General features: G+C 47.8%; 1 protein-coding gene across 38 annotated transcripts in view; it reads right to left on the minus strand.

Annotated features, from left to right (window-relative positions):
* Positions 1–25623, minus strand: part of LOC143647089 (anomalous homeobox protein-like) — a 343658-nt gene that overhangs the window by 256143 nt on the left and 61892 nt on the right. For 14 of the 38 annotated variants that reach the window (XM_077116749.1, XM_077116724.1, XM_077116758.1 and 11 more), the window contains 2 exons: positions 24234–24402; positions 23521–23640 (listed from right to left, as the gene is read on the minus strand). The exons of 18 other annotated variants lie outside the window; for them this stretch is intronic. Coding sequence is in view for 3 of the 20 variants with exons in the window: in XM_077116742.1 (XP_076972857.1) it covers positions 24368–24402 (35 nt within the window). In the remaining 17 variants the exon portion in view is untranslated. 6 more of the 38 variants (XM_077116717.1, XM_077116738.1, XR_013157830.1 and 3 more) reach the window with 5 other exon arrangements.

Here is a 25623-nt window from a genome sequence, read left to right on the forward strand (position 1 = left end):
ATCGGTATTCCATTTGTGGGTGTGAGTGGGGTCCAACAGTTTTCCATCTTGTACGTGTGTGGGGAAGGTTGCATCTCTATTCCATATGTTTGGACGGTTGGGATTCATCCACCTATATCCATCTGTTGGGGCTGTCGGGAAAATTCCATCTGCATTCCATCTCGTTATGTTGGGGATGCCCTCTGTATTCCATCAAAGTGAAGATGAAGGTTGCATCTGTATTCTATCTGATGGGTCAAAGTGGTATGAATTCCATCTGTATTCCATCTGTGCTTTTGGGGAAGTTTCCACGTGTATTCCATCCGGTATGGTGGGAAGAATTCCACTTGTATTGCATCAGAGCGATTTTGAGGTTTGCATCTGTATTCCGTCTGCTGAGTATGTTTTGTGGATCCATCTGTATTCCTTCTGGAGTTTTGGGGTGGGTTTCATGTGTATTCCAGCTGGGACTGTTGGGTGGGGTCCATCTGTATTCCATCTGGTGGGACTTTTTGTAGGGTTGCATCTGTATTCCATCTGGGGCAGTGGGCATGGCTCAATCTGTATTCCATTTGGTTTGGGGTGGTGAGTTCCATCTGTATTCCATCTGGTGGTGCCATGCAGCGATTACATCTGTATTTCATTTGGTGGGGCGGTGGGAAGGGTTTCTTTTGTATTCCATGTGGGGTAGTTGCGAAGATTCAATCTGTTTTCCGTATGGGGCAGTGGGTGGGATCCAACTCTATTCCACATGGTTCAGTGGTGTGGGGTCCATCTGCAATCCATCAACCCGGTGGTGAGGGTTGCATCTGTATTCCATCTGGAGGGTCAGTGGTGGGAATTCCAACTGTAGTCCCTCTGTGATTTGGGAATGTTTCCAACTTTATTCCATCTGGTATGGTGTGGAGGATTCCATTTGTATTCCATCAGAGGGATTTTGAGAGTTGCATCTGTATTCCGTCTGGTGAGTGCCTGGTTTGGATTCCATCTGTATTCCATTTGGGGTTTTGGGTAGCGTTCCATGTGTATTCCATCTGGGGCTGTGGGGTGGGTTCCATCAGTATTCCACCTTGCAATGCATAGGGAGGCTTCTTCTGTATTCCATATTGGGCTTTGGTGGGTGAATTTTCTGTATTCCATCTGTGACAGTGTGGAAGGTCTGATCTGTACTCTATCTGGAGGTGGGCGGTGAGTATTGCTTCAGTACATCTCCTGGGGGAGCGTAGATGGTTTAATCTATATTCCATTGGTGTTGGTGTGTTAGGTTCCATCTGTATTCCATATGGGGCAGTTGGGAGGGTTCCATCGGTATTCCATCTCGGGCTGTGTGGAGCAGTCCATCTGTATTCCATCAGTTGGGGCTTTGTGAAGTGTTGTATTTGGGTTCCGTCTGCGGCAGTAGTGATGGCTCAATCTGTATTCCATCCGGGTTGGAGTGGTGTGGTCCATCTGTATTCCATCTGTTGATGCCCTGGAGAGACTACATCTGTATGGCATTTGGTGGAGCAGTGTGAATGTTCCATCTTATCTATTTGCGGTGGTCGGAGGGTTCTATTTGTATTCCATCTGGTGGGACAGGGGGGAGTTTCCAGTAGCATTGTATTTGTTGGCGCTGTGAGCTGTGTTCTGTGTGTATTCCATGTGGGGTTTTTGGAGGATTCAATTGTATTCCGTACAGTACAGTGGGGGCGGGGTTTCATCGGGATTCCATTTGGGGTTGTGGTTGAGTTGTAACAGTTTTCCATCTGGTAGGTGCTTGGGGAGGGTTGTATCTGTATTCCATCTGTTTGGAAGCTTTCGATTGGTCCATCCATATTCCATCCGTTGGCGTGGTGGGAAAAATCCCAACTGTATTCCATCTCGTTCGGTTGGGATTCCCTCTGTATTCCATCAAAGCGGAGGTGAAGTTTGCATCTGTATTCCATTTGATGGGTGAAAGTGCTGTGAATTCCATCTGTATTCCATTTGTGGTTTGGGGAGGTTACCATGTTTATTCCATCTGGTGTGGTGGGAGGAATTCCACTTGTGTTGCATCAGAGCGATTTTGAGGTTTGCATCTGTATTCCATCTGGTGAGTACATGGTGTGGATTCCATCTGTATTTCTTCTGGGGTTTTGGCAGGGTATCATGTGTATTCCAGCTATGACTGTTGGTGGGGTCCATCTGTATTCATCTGGTGGGCCGTTGTGAAGGGTTGCATCTGTATTCCATCTGGGGCAGTGGGGATGTCCAATCTGTATTCCATCAGGGTTGGGCTGGTGAGTTCCATCTGTATTCCATCCGGTGGTGCCATGGAGAGATTAAATCTTTATTTCCTTTCGTGGGCGCTGGGAAGGTTTCATTTGTATTCCATGTGGGGTGGTTGCGAAGATTCAATCTGTATTCCATATGGGGCAGTGGGGAGGGATCCAACTGTATTCCACATGGTTTGGTGTGTCGGTTCCATCGGTATTCCATCAACCCAGTGGTGAGTGTTGCGCCTGTATTCCATTTGGAGGGTCAGTAGGTGAATTCCCACTGTAGTCCCTCTGTGGGTTTTGGAAGGTTTCTACCTGTATTCCATCTGGTGTGTGGCAGATTTCATTTGTATTCCATCAGAACGATTTTGAGAGTTGCATCTGTATTCCATCTGGTGAGTGCCTGGTGTGGGTGCCATCTGTATTCCATTTGGGTTTTGGGTAACGTACCATGTGTATTCTATCTGGGCTGTGAGGTGGGTTCCAACAGTGTTCCACTTAGTAATGCATGGGGAAGCTTACTTCTGTATTCCATATTGGGCTTTGGCAGGTGAATTTTCTGTATTCCATCTGTGACAGTGTGGAAGGTCTCATTTGTACTCCATTTGGGTAGGTGTTGAGTGTTGCATCAGTACTTCACCTGGGAGTGGAGATGGCTCAATCTGTATTCCATTGGTGTTGGTGTGGTAGGTTCCATCTGTATTCCATATGTGGCAGTTGGAAGGTTTCATCGATATTCCATCTGAGGCTGTGTGGATGGGTCCATGGTCCACCTGTATTCCATCTGGTGGAACTTTGGGGAGGGTTGTATTTGGATTCCGTCTGCAGCAGTAGTGATGGCTCGATCTGTATTCCATCCGGGTTGGGGTGTGTTTCCATCTGTATTCCAAGTGTTGGCGCCATGGAGAGATTACATCTGTATTGCATTTGGTGGAGCAGTGTGAATGGTTCCATCTGTATTCCATTTGCAGTGGTGGGCAGGTTCTATTTGTATTCCATCTGTTGGGGCGATGGGAGTTTCCAGCAGCATTGCATTTGTTGGGGCTGTGAGGAGTGTTCCATGTGTATTCCATGTGGGGTTTCAGGAGGATTCAATTGTATTCCATATGGTGCAGTGGGAGGTTCCATCGGTATTCCAATGGGGCAGTTGGGAGGCATTCATCAGTATTCCATCTCGGCTGTGTAGAGGGGTTCATCTGTATTCCATCTGGTGAGCTTTGGGGAGGCTGTATTTGGATTCCGGCTGCGGCAGTAGTGATGGCTCCATCTCTATCCATCCGGTTGGGGTGGTGTGTTCCATCTGTATTCCATGTGTTGGCGCCATGGAGAGATTACGTCTGTATTGCATTTGGTGGAGCAGTGTGAATGGTTCCATCTGTATTCCATTTGCAGTGGTGGGCAGGGTTCTATTTTATTCCATCTGTTGGGGCGATGGGGAGTTTCCAGCACATTGCATTTCTTGGCTGTGAGGAGTGTTCCATGTGTATTCCAAGTGGTTTCTGGGATTCAATTATATTCCATACGGTGCAGTGGGGAGGGTTCCATCGGTATTCCATTTGTGGGTGTGAGTGGGTCCAACAGTTTTCCATCTTGTACGTGTGTGGGGAAGGTTGCATCTCTATTCCATATGTTTGGACGGTTGGGATTCATCCACCTATATCCATCTGTTGGGGCTGTCGAGAAAATTCCATCTGCATTCCCTCTCGTTATGTTGGGGATGCCCTCTGTATTCCAGCAAAGCGGAGGTGAAGGTTGCATCTGTATTCTATCTGGTGGGTCAAAGTGTTGTGAATTCCATCTGTATTCCATCTGTGCTTTTGGGGAGGTTTCCACATATATTCTGTCTGGTGTGCTGGGAAGGATTCCATTTATATTGCATCAGAGCGATTTTGACGTTTGCATCCATATTCCATCTGTTGTGTATGTGGTGTGGATTCCATCTGTATTCCTTCTGGGGTTTTTGGGGAGGGTTCCATGTGTATTCCAGCTGGGGTTGTGGGGTGGGGTCCATCTGTATTCCATCTGGTGGGCCTTTGTGTAGGGTTGCATCTGCATTCCTTCTGGGGCAGTGGGGATGGCTCAATCTGTATTCCATCAGGGTTGGGGTGGTGAGTTCCATCTGTATTCCATCTGGTGGTGCCATGGAGAGATTACATCTGTATTTCATTGGGTGGGCCGGTGGGAAGGATTTCATTTGTATTTCATGGGGGGTGGTTGCAAAGATTCAATCTGTTTTCCGTATGGGGCAGTGGGTGGGATCCAACTGTATTCCACATGGTTCAGTGGTGTGGGGTCCATCTGTATCCATTAACCCAGTAGTGAGAATTGCATCTGTATTCCTCTGGAGGGTCAGTGGTGTGAATTCCAACTGTAGTCCCTCTGTGATTTTGGGAATGTTTCCAACTTTATTCCATCTGGTGTGGTGTGGAGGATTCCATTTGTATTGCATCAGAGCGATTTTGAGAGTTGCATCTGTATTCCATCTGGTGAGTACCTGGTTGGATTCCATCTGTATTCTATTTCGAGTTATGGGTAGGGTTGCATGTGTATTCCATCTGGGGCTGTGGGGTGGGTTCCATCAGTATTCCACCTTGCAATGCATAGGAAGGCTTCCTCCTGTATTCCATATTGGACTTGGTGGGTGAATTTTCTGTATTCCATCTGTGACAGTGTGGAAGGTCTCATCTGTACTCCATCTGGGGGTGGGCGGTGAGTGTTACATCTGTACTTCTCCTGGGGAGCGTAGATGGTTTAATCTATATTCCATGGTGTTTGTGTTAGGTTCCATCTGTATTCCATATGGGGCAGTTGGGAGGGTTCCTCGGTATTCTATCGGCTGTGTGAGCAGTCCATCTGTATTCCATCAGTTGGGGCTTTGTGAAGTGTTGTATTTGGGTTCCGTCTGCGGCAGTAGTGATGGCTCGATCTGTATTCCACCGGGTTGGGGTGGTGTGTTCCATCTGTATTCCATCTGTGACGCCCTGGAGAGACTACATCTGTATGGCATTTGGTGGCAGTGAATGGTTCCATCTTATTCTATTTGCGGTGGTCGGGAGGGTTCTATTTGTATTCCATCTGGTGGGACAGGGGGGAGTTTCCAGTAGCATTGTATTTGTTGGCGCTGTGAGCTGTGTTCTGTGTGTATTCCATGTGGGTTTTTGGAGGATTCAATTGTATTCCGTACAGTGCAGTGGGGGGGGGGTTTCATCGGATTCCATTTGGGTTGTGGTTGAGTTGTAACAGTTTTCCATCTGTAGGTGCTTGGGAGGGTTTATCTTATTCCATCTTTTGGAAGCTTTCGATTGTCCATCCATATTCCATCCGTTGGCGTGGTGGGAAAAATCCCAACTGTATTCCATCTCGTTCGGTTGGGGATTCCCTCTGTATTCCATCAAACGGAGGTGAAGTTTGCATCTGTATTCCATTTGATGGGTGAAAGTGCTGTGAATTCCATCTGTATTCCATTTGTGGTTTGGGGAGGTTACCATGTTTATTCCATCTGGTGTGGTGGGAATTCCACTTGTGTTGCATCAGAGCGATTTTGAGTTTGCATCTGTATTCCATCTGGTGAGTACATGTGTGGATTCCATCTGTATTTCTTCTGGGGTTTTGGGCAGGGTATCATGTGTATTCCAGCTATGACTGTTGGGTGGGGTCCATCTGTATTCCATCTGGTGGGCCGTTGTGAAGGGTTGCATCTGTATTCCATCTGGGGCAGTGGGGATGTCTCAATCTGTATTCCATCAGGGTTGGGCTGGTGAGTTCCATCTGTATTCCATCTGTGGTGCCATGAGAGATTAAATCTTTATTCCTTTCGTGGGGCGCTGGGAAGGGTTTCATTTGTATTCCATGTGGGTGGTTGCGAAGATTCAATCTGTATTCCATATAGGCAGTGGGAGGGATCCAACTGTATTCCACATGGTTTGGTGGTGTCGGTTCCATCGGTATTCCATCAACCCAGTGTGAGTGTTGCGCCTGTATTCCATTTGGAGGGTCAGTAGGTGAATTCCCACTGTAGTCCCTCTGTGGGTTTTGGAAGGTTTCTACCTGTATTCCATCTGTGTGGTGGGCAGGATTTCATTTTATCCATCAGAACGATTTTGAGAGTTGCATCTGTATTCCATCTGGTGTGCCTGGTGTGGTGCCATCTGTATTCCATTTGGGTTTTGGGTAACGTACCATGTGTATTCTATCTGGGGCTGTGAGGTGGGTTCCAACAGTGTTCCACTTAGTAATGCATGGGAAGCTTACTTCTGTATTCCATATTGGGCTTTGGCAGTGAATTTTCTGTATCCATCTGTGACAGTGTGGAAGGCTCATTTGTACTTCATCTGGGGTAGGTGTTGAGTGTTGCATCAGTACTTCACCTGGGGGAGTGGAGATGGTTCAATCTGTATTCCATTGGGTTGGTGTGGTAGGTTCCATCTGTATTCCATATGTGGCAGTTGGAAGGTTTCATCGATATTCCATCTGAGGCTGTGTGGATGGGTCCATGGTCCCCTGTATTCCATCTGGTGGAACTTTGGGGAGGGTTGTATTTGGATTCCGTCTGCAGCATAGTGATGGCTCGATCTGTATTCCATCCGGGTTGGGGTGGTGTGTTCCATCTGTCTTCCAAGTGTTGGCGCCATGGAGAGATTACATCTGTATTGCATTTGGTGGATCAGTGTGAATGGTTCCATCTGTATTCCATTTGCAGTGGTGGCAGGGTTCTATTTGTATTCCATCTGTTGGGGCGATGGGGATTTCCAGCAGCATTGCATTTGTTGGGGCTGTGAGGAGTGTTCCATGTGTATTCCATGTGGGGTTTCAGTAGGATTCAATTGTATTCCATATGGTGCAGTGGGAGGGTTCCATCGGTATTCCATATGGGGCAGTTGGGAGGCATTCATCAGTATTCCATCTCGGGCTGTGTAGAGGTTCATCTGTATTACATCTGGTGGAGCTTGGGTAGGGCTGTATTTGGATTCCGGCTGCGGCAGTAGTGATGGCTCCATCTCTATTCCATCCGGGTTGGGGTGGTGTGTTCCATCTGTATTCCATGTGTTGGCGCCATGGAGAATTACATCTGTATTGCATTTGTGAGCAGTGTGATGGTTCCATCTGTATTCCATTTGCAGTGGTGGGCAGGTTCTATTTGTATTCCATCTGTTGGGCGATGGGGAGTTTCCAGCAGCATTGCATTTCTTGGGGCTGTGAGGAGTGTTCCATGTGTATTCCAAGTGGGGTTTCTGGAGGATTCAATTATATTCCATACGGTGCAGTGGGAGGGTTCCATCGGTATTCCATTTGTGGGTGTGAGTGGGGTCCAACAGTTTTCCATCTTGTACGTGTGTGGGGAAGGTTGCATCTCTATTCCATATGTTTGGACGGTTGGGATTCATCCACCTATATCCATCTGTTGGGCTGTCGAAAAATTCCATCTGCATTCCTCTCGTTATGTTGGGATGCCCTCTGTATTCCATCAAAGTGAAGATGAAGGTTGCATCTGTATTCTATCTGATGTCAAAGGGTATGAATTCCATCTGTATTCCATCTGTGCTTTTGGGGAAGTTTCCACGTGTATTCCATCCGGTATGGTGGAAAATTCCACTTGTATTGCATCAGAGCGATTTTGAGGTTTGCATCTGTATTCCGTCTGCTGAGTATGTTTTGTGGATCCATCTGTATTCCTTCTGGAGTTTTGGGTGGGTTTCATGTGTATTCCAGCTGGGATGTTGGGTGGGGTCCATCTGTATTCCATCTGTGGCCTTTGTGTAGGGTTGCATCTGCATTCCATCTGGGCAGTGGGATGGCTCAATCTGTATTCCATCAGGTTTGGGGTGGTGAGTTCCATCTGTATTCCATCTGGTGTGCCATGCAGCGATTACATCTGTATTTCATTTGGGGCGGTGGAAGGGTTTCTTTGTATTCCATGTGGGGTAGTTGCGAAGATTCAATCTGTTTTCCGTATGGGGCAGTGGGTGGGATCCAACTCTATTCCACATGGTTCAGTGGTGTGGGGTCCATCTGCAATCCATCAACCCGGTGGTGAGGGTTGCATCTGTATTCCATCTGGAGGTCAGTGGTGGAATTCCAACTGTAGTCCCTCTGTGATTTTGGGAATGTTTCCAACTTTATTCCATCTGGTATGGTGTGGAGGATTCCATTTGTATTCCATCAAGGGATTTTGAGAGTTGCATCTGTATTCCGTCTGTGAGTGCCTGGTTTGGATTCCATCTGTATTCCATTTGGGGTTTTGGATAGGGTTCCATGGTATTCCATCTGGGGCTGTGGGGTGGGTTCCATCAGTATTCCACCTTGTAATGCATAGGGAGGCTTCCTCCTGTATTCCATACTGGGCTTTGGTGGGTGAATTTTCTGTATTCCATCTGTGACAGTGTGGAAGTTATCATCTGTACTCCATCTAGGGGTGGGCGGTGAGTGTTGCATCTGTACTTCACCTGGGGGAGTGGAGATGGTTCAATCTATATTCCATTGGTGTTGGTGTGATAGGTTCCATCTGTACTCCATATGGGGCCTTTGGGAGGGTTCCATCGGTATTCCATCTCGGGCTGTGTGGAGCAGTCCATCTGTATTCCATCTGGTGCGGCTTTGAGGATGGTTGTATTTGGATTTCGTCTGTGGCAGTAGTGAGGGCTCAATGTGTATTCCATCCGGGTTGGGGTGGTGTGTTCCATCTGTATTCCATCTGTTGGCGCCATGGAGAGATTACATCTGTATTGCATTTGGTGGAGCAGTGTGAATGGTTCCATCCTATTCTATTTGCGGTGGTCGGGAGGGTTCTATTTGTATTCCATCTGGTGGGACAGGGGGGAGTTTCCAGTAGCATTGTATTTGTTGGCGCTGTGAGCTGTGTTCTGTGTGTATTCCATGTGGGGTTTTTGGAGGATTCAATTGTATTCCGTACAGTGCAGTGGGGGGGGGGTTTCATCGGATTCCATTTGGGGTTGTGGTTGAGTTGTAACAGTTTTCCATCTGGTAGGTGCTTGGGAGGGTTGTATCGTATTCCATCTGTTTGGAAGCTTTCGATTGGTCCATCCATATTCCATCCGTTGGCGTGTGGGAAAAATCCCAACTGTATTCCATCTCGTTCGGTTGGGGATTCCCTCTGTATTCCATCAAGCGGAGGTGAAGTTTGCATCTGTATTCCATTTGATGGGTGAAAGTGCTGTGAATTCCATCTGTATTCCATTTGTGGTTTGGGAGGTTACCATGTTTATTCCATCTGGTGTGGTGGGAGGAATTCCACTTGTGTTGCATCAAGCGGTTTTGAGGTTTGCATCTGTATTCCATCTGGTAGTACATGGTGTGGATTCCATCTGTATTTCTTCTGGGGTTTTGGGCAGGGTATCATGTGTATTCCAGCTATGACTGTTGAGTGGGGTCCATCTGTATTCCATCTGGTGGGCCGTTGTGAAGGGTTGCATCTGTATTCCATCTGGGGCAGTGGGGATGTCTCAATCTGTATTCCATCAGGGTTGGGCTGGTGAGTTCCATCTGTATTCCATCTGGTGGTGCCATGAGAGATTAAATCTTTATTTCCTTTCGTGGGCGCTGGGAAGGGTTTCATTTGTATTCCATGTGGGGTGGTTGCGAAGATTCAATCTCTATTCCATATGGGGCAGTGGGGAGGGATCCAACTGTATTCCACATGATTTGTTGGTGTCGGTTCCATCGGTATTCCATCAACCCAGTGGTGAGTGTTGCGCCTGTATTCCATTTGGAGGGTCAGTAGGGTGAATTCCCACTGTAGTCCCTCTGTGGGTTTTGGAAGGTTTCTACCTGTATTCCATCTGGTGTGGTGGGCAGGATTTCATTTGTATTCCATCAGAACGATTTTGAGAGTTGCATCTGTATTCCATCTGGTGGGCCTTTGTGAAGGGTTGCATCTGTATTCCATTTGGGGTTTTGGGTAACGTACCATGTGTATTCTATCTGGGGCTGTGAGGTGGGTTCCAACAGTGTTCCACTTAGTAATGCATGGGAAGCTTACTTCTGTATTCCATATGGGCTTTGGCAGGTGAATTTTCTGTATTCCATCTGTGACAGTGTGGAAGGTCTCATTTGTACTCCATCTGGGGGTAGGTGTTGAGTGTTGCATCAGTACTTCACCTGGGGGAGTGGAGATGGCTCAATCTGTATTCCATTGGTGTTGGTGTGGTAGGTTCCATCTGTATTCCATATGTGGCAGTTGGGAAGGTTTCATCGATATTCCATCTGAGGCTGTGTGGATGGGTCCATGGTCCACCTGTATTCCATCTGGTGGAACTTTGGGGAGGGTTGTATTTGGATTCCGTCTGCAGCAGTAGTGATGGCTCGATCTGTATTCCATCCGGGTTGGGGTGGTGTGTTCCATCTGTCTTCCAAGTGTTGGCGCCATGGAGAGATTACATCTGTATTGCATTTGGTGGAGCATGTGAATGGTTCCATCTGTATTCCATTTGCAGTGGTGGGCAGGGTTCTATTTGTATCCATCTGTTGGGGCGATGGGGAGTTTCCAGCAGCATTGCATTTGTTGGGGCTGTGAGGATGTTCCATGTGTATTCCATGTGGGGTTTCAGGAGGATTCAATTGTATTCCATATGTGCAGTGGGGAGGGTTCCATCGGTATTCCATATGGGGCAGTTGGGAGTATCATCAGTATTCCATCTCGGCTGTGTAGAGGGGTTCATCTGTATTCCATCTGGTGGAGCTTTGGGGAGGGCTGTATTTGGATTCCGGCTGCGGCAGTAGTGATGGCTCCATCTCTATTCCATCCGGGTTGGGTGGTGTGTTCCATCTGTATTCCATGTGTTGGCGCCATGGAGAGATTACATCTGTATTGCATTTGGTGGAGCAGTGTGAATGGTTCCATCTGTATTCCATTTGCAGTGGTGGGCAGGGTTCTATTTGTATTCCATCTGTTGGGGCGATGGGGAGTTTCCAGCAGCATTGCATTTCTTGGGCTGTGAGGAGTGTTCCATGTGTATTCCAAGTGGGTTTCTGGAGGATTCAATTATATTCCATACGTGCAGTGGGGAGGTTCCATCGGTATTCCATTTGTGGGTGTGAGTGGGGTCCAACAGTTTTCCATCTTGTACGTGTGTGGGAAGGTTGCATCTCTATTCCATATGTTTGGACGGTTGGGATTCATCCACCTATATCCATCTGTTGGGGCTGTCGGGAAAATTCCATCTGCATTCCCTCTCGTTATGTTGGGGATGCCCTCTGTATTCCATCAAAGTGAAGATGAAGGTTGCATCTGTATTCTATCTGATGGGTCAAAGTGGTATGAATTCCATCTGTATTCCATCTGTGCTTTTGGGAAGTTTCCACGTGTATTCCATCCGGTATGGTGGGAAGAATTCCACTTGTATTGCATCAGAGCGATTTTGAGGTTTGCATCTGTATTCCGTCTGCTGAGTATGTTTTGTGGATCCATCTGTATTCCTTCTGGAGTTTTGGGGTGGGTTTCATGTGTATTCCAGCTGGGATGTTGGGTGGGGTCCATCTGTATTCCATCTGGTGGGCCTTTGTGTAGGGTTGCATCTGCATTCCATCTGGGGCAGTGGGGATGGCTCAATCTGTATTCCATCAGGTTTGGGGTGGTGAGTTCCATCTGTATTCCATCTGGTGGTGCCATGCAGCGATTACATCTGTATTTCATTTGGTGGGGCGGTGGGAAGGGTTTCTTTTGTATGCCATGTGGGGTAGTTGCGAAGATTCAATCTGTTTCCGTATGGGGCAGTGGGTGGGATCCAACTCTATCCACATGGTTCAGTGGTGTGGGGTCCATCTGTATTCCATAACCCAGTGGTGAGGTTGCATCTGTATTCCATCTGGAGGGTCAGTGGTGTGATTCCAACTGTAGTCCCTCTGTGATTTTGGGAATGTTTCCAACTTTATTCCATCTGGTATGGTGTGGAGGATTCCATTTGTATTCCATCAGAGGGATTTTGAGAGTTGCATCTGTATTCCGTCTGGTGAGTGCCTGGTTTGGATTCCATCTGTATTCCATTTGGGGTTTTGGGTAGCGTTCCATGTGTATTCCATCTGGGGCTGTAGGGTGGGTTCCATCAGTATTCCACCTTGTAATGCATAGGGAGGCTTCCTCCTGTATTCCATATTGGGCTTTGTGGGTGAATTTTCTGTATTCCATCTGTGACAGTGTGGAAGGTCTCATCTGTACTCCATCTGGGGTGGGCGGTGAGTGTTGCATCTGTACTTCACCTGGGGGAGGGAGATGGTTCAATCTATATTCCATTGGTGTTGGTGTGTTAGGTTCCATCTGTATTCCATATGGGGCAGTTGGGAGGGTTCCTCGGTATTCCATCTCGGGCTGTGTGGAGCAGTCCATCTGTATTCCATCAGTTGGGGCTTTGTGAAGTGTTGTATTTGGGTTCCGTCTGCGGCAGTAGTGATGGCTCGATCTGTATTCCATCCGGGTTGGGGTGGTGTGTTCCATCTGTATTCCATCTGTTGATGCCCTGGAGAGACTACATCTGTATGGCATTTGGTGGAGCAGTGTGAATGTTTCCATCTTATGTATTTGCGGTGGTCGGGAGGGTTCTATTTGTATTCCATCTGGTGGGACAGGGGGGAGTTTCCAGTAGCATTGTATTTGTTGGCGCTGTGAGCTGTGTTCTGTGTGTATTCCACTTGTGTTTTTTTGAGGATTCAATTGTATTCCGTACAGTGCAGTGGGGGAGGGGGTTTCATCGGGATTCCATTTGGGGATGTGGTTGAGTTGTAACAGTTTTCCATCTGGTAGGTGCTTGGGGAGGGTTGTATCTGTATTCCATCTGTTTGGAAGCTTTCGATTGGTCCATCCATATTCCATCCGTTGGCGTGGTGGGAAAAATCCCAACTGTATTCCATCTCGTTCGGTTTGGGATTCCCTCTGTATTCCATCAAAGCGGAGGTGAAGTTTGCATCTGTATTCCATTTGATGTTGAAAGTGCTGTGAATTCCATCTGTATTCCATTTGTGGTTTGGGGAGGTTACCATGTTTATTCCATCTGGTGTGGTGGGAGGAATTCCACTTGTGTTGCATCAGAGCGATTTTGAGGTTTGCATCTGTATTCCATCTGGTGAGTACATGGTGTGGATTCCATCTGTATTTCTTCTGGGGTTTTGGGCAGGGTATCATGTGTATTCCAGCTATGACTGTTGAGTGGGGTCCATCTGTATTCCATCTGGTGGGCCGTTGTGAAGGGTTGCATCTGTATTCCATCTGGGGCAGTGGGGATGTCTCAATCTGTATTCCATCAGGGTTGGGCTGGTGAGTTCCATCTGTATTCCATCTGGTGGTGCCATGGAGAGATTAAATCTTTATTTCCTTTCGTGGGGCGCTGGGAAGGGTTTCATTTGTATTCCATGTGGGGTGGTTGTGAAGATTCAATCTGTATTCCATAGGGGCAGTTGGGAGGGATCCAACTGTATTCCACATGGTTTGGTGGTCGGTTCCATCGGTATTCCATCAACCCAGTGGTGAGTGTTGCGCCTGTATTCCATTTGGAGGGTCAGTAGGGTGAATTCCCACTGTAGTCCCTCTGTGGGTTTTGGAAGGTTTCTACCTGTATTCCATCTGGTGTGGTGGGCAGGATTTCATTTGTATTCCATCAGAACGATTTTGAGAGTTGCATCTGTATTCCATCTGGTGAGTGCCTGTGTGGGTGCCATCTGTATTCCATTTGGGGTTTTGGGTAACGTACCATGTGTATTCTATCTGGGGCTGTGAGGTGGGTTCCAACAGTGTTCCACTTAGTAATGCATGGGGAAGCTTACTTCTGTATTCCATATTGGGCTTTGGCAGGTGAATTTTCTGTATTCCATCTGTGACAGTGTGGAAGGTCTCATTTGTACTCCATCTGGGGGTAGGTGTTGAGTGTTGCATCAGTACTTCACCTGGGGGATGAGATGGCTCAATCTGTATTCCATTGGTGTTGTGGTAGGTTCCATCTGTATTCCATATGTGGCAGTTGGGAAGGTTTCATCGATATTCCATCTGAGGCTGTGTGGATGGGTCCATGGTCCACCTGTATTCCATCTGGTGGAACTTTGTCGAAGGTTGTATTTGGATTCCGTCTGCAGCAGTAGTGATGGCTCGATCTGTATTCCATCCAGGTTGGGGTGGTGTTCCATCTGTATTCCAATGTTGGCGCCATGGAGAGATTACATCTGTATTGCATTTGGTGGAGCAGTGAATGGTTCCATCTGTATTCCATTTGCAGTGGTGGGCAGGGTTCTATTTGTATTCCATCTGTTGGGGCGATGGGGAGTTTCCAGCAGCATTGCATTTGTTGGGCTGTGAGGAGTGTTCCATGTGTATTCCATGTGGGGTTTCAGGAGGATTCAATTGTATTCCATATGGTGCAGTGGGGAGGGTTCCATCGGTATTCCATATGGGGCAGTTGGGAGGCATTCATCAGTATTCCATCTCGGGCTGTGTAGAGGGGTTCATCTGTATTCCATCTGGTGGAGCTTTGGGGAGGGCTGTATTTGGATTCCGGCTGCGGCAGTAGTGATGGCTCCATCTCTATTCCATCCGGGTTGGGGTGTGTTTCCATCTGTATTCCATGTGTTGGCGCCATGGAGAGATTACATCTGTATTGCATTTGGTGGAGCAGTGTGAATGGTTCCATCTGTATTCCATTTGCAGTGGTGGGCAGGGTTCTATTTGTATTCCATCTGTTGGGGCGATGGGGAGTTTCCAGCAGCATTGCATTTCTTGGGGCTGTGAGGAGTGTTCCATGTGTATTCCAAGTGGGGTTTCTGGAGGATTCAATTATATTCCATACAGTGCAGTGGGGAGGGTTGCATCTGTATTCCATCTGTTCGGATGGTTGGGATTGGTCCGACCATATTCCATCTGTTGGGGTGGTTGGGAAAATTTCAACTGTATTCCATCTCAATCGGTTGGGGATTTCCTCTGTATTCCAGCAAAGCGGAGGTGAAGGTTGCATCTGTATTCTATCTGGTGGGTCAAAGTGTTGTGAATTCCATCTGTATTCCATCTGTGCTTTTGGGGAGGTTTCCACATATATTCTGTCTGGTGTGCTGAGAAGGATTCTATTTGTATTGCATCAGAGCAATTTTGAGGTTTGCATCTGTACTCCGTCTGCTGAGTATGTTTTGTGGATCCATCTGTATTCCTTCTGGGGTTTTGGGGTGGGTTTCATGTGTATTCCAGCTGGGACTGTTGGGTGGGGTCCATCTGTATTCCATCTGGTGGGCCTTTGTGTAGGGTTGCATCTGTATTCCATCTGGGGCAGTGGGGATGGCTCAATCTGTATTCCATCAGGGTTGGGGTGGTGAGTTCCATCTGTATTCCATCTGGTGGTGCCGTGTAGAAACTACATCTGTATTTCATAGGGTAGGGCGGTGGGAAGGGTTTCATTTGTATTCCATGTGGGGTGGTTGCGAAGATTCTATCTGTATTCGATATGGGGCAGTGGGTGGGATCCAACTGTATTCCACCTGGTTCAGTGGTGTGGGCTCCATCTGTATTCCATTAACCCAGTAGTGAGAATTGCATCTGTATTCCATCTGGAGGGTCAGTGGTGGGAATTCCAACTGTAGTCCCTCTGTGATTTTGGGAATGTTTCCAACTTTATTCCATCTGGTATGGTGTGGAGGATTCCATTTGTATTCCATCAGAGCGATTTTGAGAGTTGCATCTGTATTCCATCTGGTGAGTGCATGGTGTGGATTCCATCTGTATTCCATTTGGGGTTTTGGGTAGGGTTCCATGTGTATTCCATCTGGGGCTGTGGGGTGGGTTCCATCAGTATTCCACCTTGCAATGCATAGGAAGGCTTCCTCCTGTATTCCATATTGGGCTTTGGTGGGTGAATTTTCTGTATTCCATCTGTGACAGTGTGGAAGGTCTCATCTGTACTCCATCTGGGGGTGGGCGGTGAGTGTTACATCTGTACTTCTCCTGGGGAAGTGGAGATGGTTCCATCTATATTCCATTGGTGTTGGTGTGTTAGGTTCCATCTGTATTCCATATGGGGCAGTTGGGAGGGTTCCATCGGTATTCCATCTCGGGCTGTGTGGAGCAGTCCATCTGTATTCCATCAGTTGGGGCTTTGTGAAGTGTTTTATTTGGGTTCCGTCTGCGGCAGTAGTGATGGCTCGATCTGTATTCCATCCGGGTTGGGGTGGTGTGTTCCATCTGTATTCCATCTGTTGATGCCCTGGAGAGACTACATCTGTATGGCATTTGGTGGAGCAGTGTGAATGTTTCCATCTTATTCTATTTGCGGTGGCCGGGAGGGTTCTATTGTATTCCATCTGGTGGGACAGGGGGGAGTTTCCAGTAGCATTGTATTTGTTGGCGCTGTGAGCTGTGTTCTGTGTGTATTCCATGTGGGGTTTTTGGAGGATTCAATTGTATTCCGTACAGTGCAGTGGGGGGGGGGGTTCATCGGATTCCATTTGGGGTTGTGGTTGAGTTGTAACAGTTTTCCATCTGGTAGGTGCTTGGGAGGGTTGTATCTGTATTCCATCTGTTTGGAAGCTTTCGATTGGTCCATCCATATTCCATCCGTTGGCGTGGTGGGAAAAATCCCAACTGTATTCCATCTCGTTCGGTTGGGGATTCCCTCTGTATTCCATCAAAGCGGAGGTGAAGTTTGCATCTGTATTCCATTTGATGGGTGAAAGTGCTGTGAATTCCGTCTGTATTCCATTTGTGGTTTGGGGAGGTTACCATGTTATTCCATCTGGTGTGGTGGGAGGAATTCCACTTGTGTTGCATCAGAGCGATTTTGAGGTTTGCATCTGTATTCCATCTGGTGAGTACATGGTGTGGATTCCATCTGTATTTCTTCTGGGGTTTTGGGCAGGGTATCATGTGTATTCCATCTATGACTGTTGGGTGGGTCCATCTGTATTCCATCTGGTGGGCCGTTGTGAAGGGTTGCATCTGTATTCCATCTGGGGCAGTGGGGATGTCTCAATCTGTATTCCATCAGGGTTGGGCTGGTGAGTTCCATCTGTATTCCATCTGGTGGTGCCATGGAGAGATTAAATCTTTATTCCTTTCGTGGGGCGCTGGGAAGGGTTTCATTTGTATTCCATGTGGGGTGGTTGCGAAGATTCAATCTGTATTCCATATGGGGCAGTGGGGAGGGATCCAACTGTATTCCACATGGTTTGGTGGTGTCGGTTCCATCGGTATTCCATCAACCCAGTGGTGAGTGTTGCGCCTGTATTCCATTTGGAGGGTCAGTAGGGTGAATTCCCACTGTAGTCCCTCTGTGGGTTTTGGAAGGTTTCTACCTGTATTCCATCTGGTGTGGTGGGCAGGATTTCATTTGTATTCCATCAGAACGATTTTGAGAGTTGCATCTGTATTCCATCTGGTGAGTGCCTGGTGTGGGTGCCATCTGTATTCCATTTGGGGTTTTGGGTAACGTACCATGTGTATTCTATCTGGGGCTGTGAGGTGGGTTCCAACAGTATTCCACTTAGTAATGCATGGGAAAGCTTACTTCTGTATTCCATATTGGGCTTTGACAGGTGAATTTTCTGTATTCCATCTGTGACAGTGTGGAAGGTCTCATTTGTACTCCATCTGGGGGTAGGTGTTGAGTGTTGCATCAGTACTTCACCTGGGGGAGTGGAGATGGCTCAATCTGTATTCCATCTGGTGGGGCGGTGGGGATGGTTCAATCTATATTCCATGTTGGGTAGTGTGGAAGGTTCCATCTGTATTCCATCTAGTGGTGCAATGGGGTGATTCCATCTACATTCCATTTGGTAGGGCTTAGAGGAGAGTTCCATGTGTATTCCATGTGGGGTGGTGGTGAAGATTCTATCTGTTTTCCATATGGGTCCGTGGGGAAGGTTCCATCGGTATTCCATCTGGGGCAGTGGGGATGGCTCAATCTGTATTCTATCTAGGGTGTGGGGAGTGTTCCATCTGTATTCCATCTGGTTAAGCAATGGGGAGTTTCCATCTGTATTGCATTTAGTGGTGCGGTGGAGAGGGTTCCATCGGTATTCCATCTGAGGTGGTGTGGAGGGTTCAATATGTATTCCATCTGGGGCAGTGAGAAGTGGTCCATTTGCATTCCATCTGGGGTGGTGAGGAAGTTTCCATCGGTATTCCATCTGGTGGGGTAGAGGGGTGGGTTCCATCTGTATTCCATATGATCGTATTGTGGGGAAGGAAAAAAGGTTACCAGGTCAGAGTAAGAGTGAGAAGGAAGCTCTGGAGTCTAAGGACTGGGAAGAAAGGATGAAATGGCCAGGGAGAGGGGCTGACACACACGTGGAGTGATGTATGGGATCCATGGTCACAAGAGGCTGTTGGTGACAAGGGTGAAGCTGAGTGCATGCAGGTGGTGCTGTTTTTCTCACAATGTCACTGATTTTGTCAAGTAGAGCTTGTGATCTAGGGGGCTGCTCTATCCCTCTGTATCATGTTCCCTGTCATTCTTGGGCACTGCTGAGCCAGCCACACTTTTGCCACAGCATTAAGGAGAACTTTGATCCTGGGGAACCCAGTCCTGCTGGCCCCACATGTGAGTCTAAGATGGGGTGTCCACTAGAGGCTGGGAGATGGTGGAACCCCACTAGGCCACCTTGACACTCTCTCAAACCTTGGTGCCACCCTCCTGTCTGTCTATCTGTCTCCTGCCATGTCTTCCCAGCCCTGGTGAGTTTATCTTTTCTCTATTTCCAATACCATCAACAGTAAACTCACCCTTGGAATGTGCAAGAGCCTCTGGAGCCTTTAACAGTGCAACTTAAAAATATAACATCAGGATATTGTGGCTGCTAAGAAACTCAGGTGGCCCTTTGTGAGGGGTAAAGAATATGCCAGAAAGAGGGCTGAGGGCTCAGGGTTATCACAGCAAAAACAGGGCCATTGAGCTTGGGCCCTTTCAAGACACCTTAGACACACAGGTCACAAGACAGTTTCTTCTGTGTTTGCTTCTCCTTTTTGTAGAAGAGTTTGGGAGAACTTTATCATTTCTATAAATCCACAAAGAAAGGCTGACCTATCCAGTGTGTGGATTGGGCTGCCCCCTCTCAGGCCCTCACCACCCAACTCTGTGGCCTGTTGGTTGCCACCAGAGGCCCAGGGCTCTCAGGCATTATCTTTGGTGGAGCATGAATTCTGGAGGCTGAAGTGGAGACTGTGTCATGAGGTAGCCACCATCTGCATGTCTTCTTGTCCACTGCTGGTGCCTGGACCCTCCTCCAAATATGGGCTCCAGGGGTTCTGCCAGGGAGGGCCAGCAAATCCTGTAGGCAAAGAAATTTCACCACCCACTGCTGGCAGAAAAGACCATAGCCCCCTGTTGGCATGAGCAGGACCTCAGAGCAGAGAGACAGGCCAGCATGGACAGGGATGAGGGCCCAGCCCAGGGAAGCAGGCTTAGCCCTGCTGGGGCCTCAGCCTCTTTAAGAAAGACATGGTCCCATCAGCAGTCCATGCCACCTTTTGCCTGGTTGGTCTTTGCTTCCAGAAGCCAAAACAAAGTTAGATTTTGCTGACCTCAAATTCTACTTTGTCACAGGTATAGTGATGGAAAGTTGGAGACCTCAAGCCAGCACCTGGCCCCAGGGACTAAACATCACCCATGAGAAACTAGGGACATCACAGGCTTCCATTGTGACTAATTCCTCACAGAGCTGGGCCACCAGCCCCTTGTCTTTTACATTTTACCTGTGACCTTATTTTTAATTCCTTTTGCCTTTAGGCTTGCACCTTAGGTTTTAACTAGTTCTTACTTAGTAGTTGCAAGGTGTGAGGACCTTACCCTGTCCTGTTGAATTTCTCTTTACTTAAAATGTTTTGGACAGGGCCTTTCATTCCTAAAGAGAAGTTGTCATGGAATGAACAGTTCTGGATGGACAGAAACTTAACATAGAAGTGAGCTGAGAATGAAAGTTCATTTCTGCCTTGAGTATACAAGGTTGTAAGAAATTCCAAAGTCCCATGATTTCAGACACAAAATGACTGATGCAAAACACATGGCCAGACATGCTACATTCCCTCCTCCCTGTCTGGCCTTCACATCCAGAGAGCGAATAACCAACATCATGCCCAGCTGTGCAAGATGCCCTGATCAGATGAAACCCCATGACATTTTGGTCTATGACTTTTACTTTGCTTTCCTTGGATTTCTCTTTCCTGTAAAACTTCAGAGACCCTGTCAGGTAAAAGAAACACTGCTTAAGTGCTCATCTAACCATTGCTAGTTCAAACCCAGTTGAGGAACACGTTATATCTTCTCCCTCCAAGAAAAAGAGAAGTAAGTAGCCATGAGCCCAGATAGATATGTAACATCAGGGGTGAGGTGACCACAGGTGTGAGATGTCCATGTTTTGCAGTTTCAGGAGGCAGATGGAAGTCCCATGGCTGGAGAGGTTGAGTTGGGGCACAGGGCAGGAGACAAGGTGGGGAAAGAGTCAGGTACCTAGCTGTGATGGTTTGGAGTTTGGTACCCGAGAAAAACATGTTCTCAAATGCAATCCATTCTGTCAACCCTGTGATGAGGGTACTTCAAAAAGGTGTGTCCCATGTGAATCAGGATGGGTTTTAATCCTGGTACAGAAGGCCTTATAGGGAAGGTCATGGAGAGAGACAGAGAGAAAGTCAGAGGGAACAGCTAGAAGTTGCAAGTCCACAGAAGCTGGAGTAAGAAGGAGAAGTCAGGGGAGGCCCCCATATACATTACCATGTGAGAGAAAAATCAAGGACTAAGGACACCCAGGAGTCAATCCAAGAAAGACACAACCTTGTAGGTGAAAAACCTCACCCTGATGATGGCTTGATTTTGGACTTCTCAACAAAAATGACATGAGCCAATCAATTCCTATTGTTCATGCCAACCTATTGCATGGTATTTTCTTTAGCAGCCAAGAGGACTAAAAACTGGCCATGTGTAGATAGGTATTCCAGGGCTTGAACTCCAGAACTGTCAGCAGGTAATTCTATAAACCTGGAGAGAACAGTCTTGGAAGAACCAACACAGGATTAAGAGAGAAAACTTATTTGCATGTTTGCTGGCCCCCAGCATGAAGACTGTCATCCCCCAATCCCAGCCTGATGTCCACACTGACTATCCCCACTCACAGACATGGGGCCTCAAGTTGGCCTCACTGTTAAATATTGACAAACATAAATCTCCAAGGTGAAAAAAAGCAGCCAGTCCAAAGACATAAACTGTCTTGAGCTTAAATGAGACCTTCTTTTTTAAACTAAGAGACTGAACAGCAGGATGAATTAAAAATTACCACAGTCAGGACCATTACTGTGAAATTTCAGAACACCAAACCTAAAATAAAAAGAACCTAAAAGCTCTCTGAAAGAAAGATAGGTTATCTGTTAAGGAAAAAACATGAGAAAGATATCTGACTTATCAGCAACAACACTGCAAGCTACAAAATAATGACACAATTCCTTCAGTTCACATTCTCAAGTCTGAATTCTGTTCCTGCAAAATTACCAATCAACTGTGAGGACAGATAACAACTCTGAACTTAAGATGCAATTCAGGAAGCCATGGAACAGCCCAGAGGAGCAGCTTCAAAGAGCCTCCACCCCAGGCCTACGAGACCTTCCAGAGGGCAACAGGAAGAAGGACAGCATGGAGCAGCTAGGTCTTCAGGAGTAAAACTCAAAATAATGGAAGAAGATAAGGATGTGACCAAAGCGGACAATGTAAGGAAAAGAAAGGAAATTAGAAACTCCAGGAAAGCAAAGGCTGAAGAGAAAACACTGGATAGATAGATAGATAGATAATTGCTAGATCTAGATCAAGATATAACCATAGAATACTAAGGAATTAATTCATAGGATTATTTAGGGCAAGCATCCTCCTTGCAAGGTGGGAAGCTGCAAGATTCTCTTGTATTTTGAGGTATTCAATGCTCAACAATAACTAGAAGAGAAACTACAATGATGGTATTTTTAATGTGATGAGGATGGAGGAGAGGTGGGGAGTCTAAAAGGCTCACCCTTCCTCTACCTAGCAGGTGGTGACCACTAAGATCAGGTAGCATGGGAGGAGGGGAACAGAGGGACAGCAGCACTGTCCTTTCATCTTTTTTTGGCATGGGCAGGCTCCAGGACTTGAACCTGGGTCTCTGGTGTGGCAGGGGAGAACTCTGACTGCTGAGTCACTGCTGCACCACCCACTGTCTTTTCATTTTAACCCTTTCCATCCTGCCCTGCTCTTCCCCCAAATGCCTACCTTCTTCAACCAAGACTAACAGTAATCTGTTATAGCCATGGAAAGAGTTTCTTCCCAGTGGCAGAGGGTCTGGGTTTAATTGATAGACAAGATGAACATTCTGACTCTCCCACCATCCTGCCCCTTTGAAAAGATGTGAGGGGTTCACAGCATTTCAGCATAACTCAATCATCAAGTGGGGCAAACCCACTTGTGGGGCTGGGATCACCCAGTGCAGTGAGGGGCATAGCTGCAGTAGCATCTGGACACATTAGCACTTGTATTTACAATGACCATAAGCAGAACCCTGCTACATTACTTAAAACTGCAAAAATTAGTGAAAGCTGAAAACTGGAGTAAACAAATGGTATGTATTAAAGGAACACCATGTAGGAAGGAATAAAATTATTTACACTGTCTTCCATACTAGGCTCCAAAACCTTTGCCTAAGCCCAGATAATATCTGCAGCAACTCCACACTGCAAGTCCTATCACTAGCCCTACTTCACAGGTGGGAAAACAGAGGCACAGGGAAGTCAGATGAAACTGCCACAGTCACAGCAACATGGGGCAGGTATGAAGTGAATCAACCAGGAAGCTAGGAGAGATGCTGACTTCAGAACGTTAAGGGGAAAGGGGAGACAGACATGGAACAGAGTCATGGGGAGACAGAGTCAAGAGTTTGGGCCCTGCTTGGGTCCAAGCCCAGCCACTAGCCAACTCTTGTGTTCCCAACACATTCCTAATGTCACATCAGCTTCATGCTCACAGAAAGCAGATAAAAGATTCAGAGGTAGGGCTTTGAGACAGCACCTAGGGCAGAGGAGGGACCCAGAAAACGCTGGGTGTTATGAACTCATTGATTTTTAAAAGACAAAATACAGTAAATAAATAAAAGAAATAACCACTGAACCACACTCTTCTTTGTAAGTCTATAGCCCCTGTTTCCTTTTTGAAACTTCCCCCACTAGGCCGTATGGACTCCTTGTATCCCTCCATCCAAAGGCACAGCCTTCTCTCTCAGCTGTCAGGGACTGCCCTCTCCCAGCCCTACTCTCCTGGTCCTGGAGCCAGTGGGGTCTAAACACATGAGGTGTTCCTGCTGGCCATAGAGATAATCGTACCTGGGAGCCAGTGGATTTGAGATGGTCTCATGTCCAGGAAAGTCCAGGGCCAAGACAGAGGCTCCCACAGTTCTGGGGTGGCTTCTGGGGATGGAGTGGAGTTATTTCCCTTGTTTCCTGCTGAAAGGAGGGCAAAGTCAGAGGAAGGGAGGCTCAGCCATACCCCAGCACCCTGTGTCCTCTCTGGCTGAGTGATGGTATCTGAACAGGTAAGAACACCTGTGGGTAGAAGAGACCATTACTACTGCTTCCATTCTTTATCACTCCATCTGCCTTTGGTCTCAACCTACAATCCAGATTTATGAATCTAGGACACCCCAAACCATAGCACTTCATTCACCTCCTCAAATTTATCCACAGACACCCTCCCTCTGGCCTGACTATGGCCCTTCTTCCTGCCCAAGGACTAGCCCTGGCTGCACAGCTGCTTCTAAGAGAGTAGCCACCACAGCCCCAACTGGCCAATGTGTGGCCACAGATGAGCCTCTGAGATTGGAAATCTGATGCCAGCCACAGCTGCAGCCACCTCACCCCCTATGACAAACTGACCCAATACCTTATGGTGAACTCTACTCACTGGGAAAACCCCTGAACTTGCAAAGGACATTGCCCCTGCCTGCCTATCCTGAATGACACCAGGTGAGTGTGAAACACGTGGGAAGCCAGCAGCTTATCCCTAAAAGAGGAGGAGTTTGGGCCCTCTGGTCACTCACCTGATCATGCAGGCTTGCCCCCAAGCTGGGTGTCACCGTGGGGATCTCCTGATAGTCCTCATAGGGCTTGCTCCAAGCTCAGGGGGAGGGATCCTTGGCACTGCCAGTAATTGGAAAACCAGTTGCAGACCTGTTCAAGAGTCAAACTTGTTTCCAATGCCAGGTTCTCCTGCAGAAGGCAGCAACACACCCAGTCAGTCAGTGAGTCCACCCTAGTCTCTCCAAGAACAACCAAGGCTGCAACCCCGAGAGCTGGGAGCCTTCCACATGCACATTCACACATTTGCTACCAACTGTCCCTCTGGACAAAGCACTGGTGGGGTCAGCAGTGAACCAGAGACCTGCCCCAGCAGCTGATGCCCAAGGGGAGTCCATGGGAGCAGCCCTGCTTCCCAGGTGGCCAACCCTCCCATCCACCCCAGATGGAATACAGACGGAACCCTCCCCACCACCCCAGATAGAATATAGATGGAACCTTCCCCACCACCCCAGATGGAATACAGATGGAACCCTCCCCACCACCCCAGATGGAATACAGGTGGTAACCTCCCCACTTCCCTAGATGGAATAAACATGCAACCTGCCCCACCACTCCACCAGATGGAATACAGGTGGAACTCTCCCCACTGCCCCAAGTAGAATACAGATGAAACCCTTTCCACCCCCCCACCAGATGGAATACAGCTGGAACCCTCCCCACTGCCCCAAATGGAATACAGATGAAACCCTTTCCAACCCCCCACCAGATGGAATAAAGATGGAATCCTCCCTTCTGCCCCAGAAGAAATACAGATGGAACCCTCCCCATCTCCCAAATAGAATACAGATGGCACCATTCCCACCACCCCACCAGATGGAATACAGATGGAACCTTCCCCACCGCCCCAGATGGAATACAGATGGAACCCTCCCTGGCACCCCAGATAGAATAGATTGTACCCTTCCCACCCCCCCACCACATGGAATACAGATGGCACCCTCCCCACCACCCCTGATGCAGTACAGATGGAACCACCCTCACCGCCCAGATGGAATATAGATGGAACACTCCCTGCCACCCTGGATGGAATACAGATGGACCCTCCCCACAACTCCAGATAGTGTAAAGATGGTACCCTCCCCTCTGTCCCCAATGGGATACAGATGCAACCCTCCCCACCACCCAACCAGATGGAATGCACATGGAACCCTCCCCACTGCCCCACCAGATGGAAGGCAGATGGAAACCTCCTCACCACCCCAGATAGAATACAGATGGTACCCTAACCACTGCCCCTGATGGAATACAGATGAAACCCTCCCTCCTCACTGCCCCATCAGATGGAATACAGATGGAACCCTTCCCACCACCTCACATAGAGTACAGATGGAACCCTCCCTACTGCCCCAC

Source organism: Tamandua tetradactyla, chromosome 9 (genome assembly GCF_023851605.1).
Source record: "Tamandua tetradactyla isolate mTamTet1 chromosome 9, mTamTet1.pri, whole genome shotgun sequence".
NCBI lineage: Eukaryota > Metazoa > Chordata > Mammalia > Pilosa > Myrmecophagidae > Tamandua > Tamandua tetradactyla.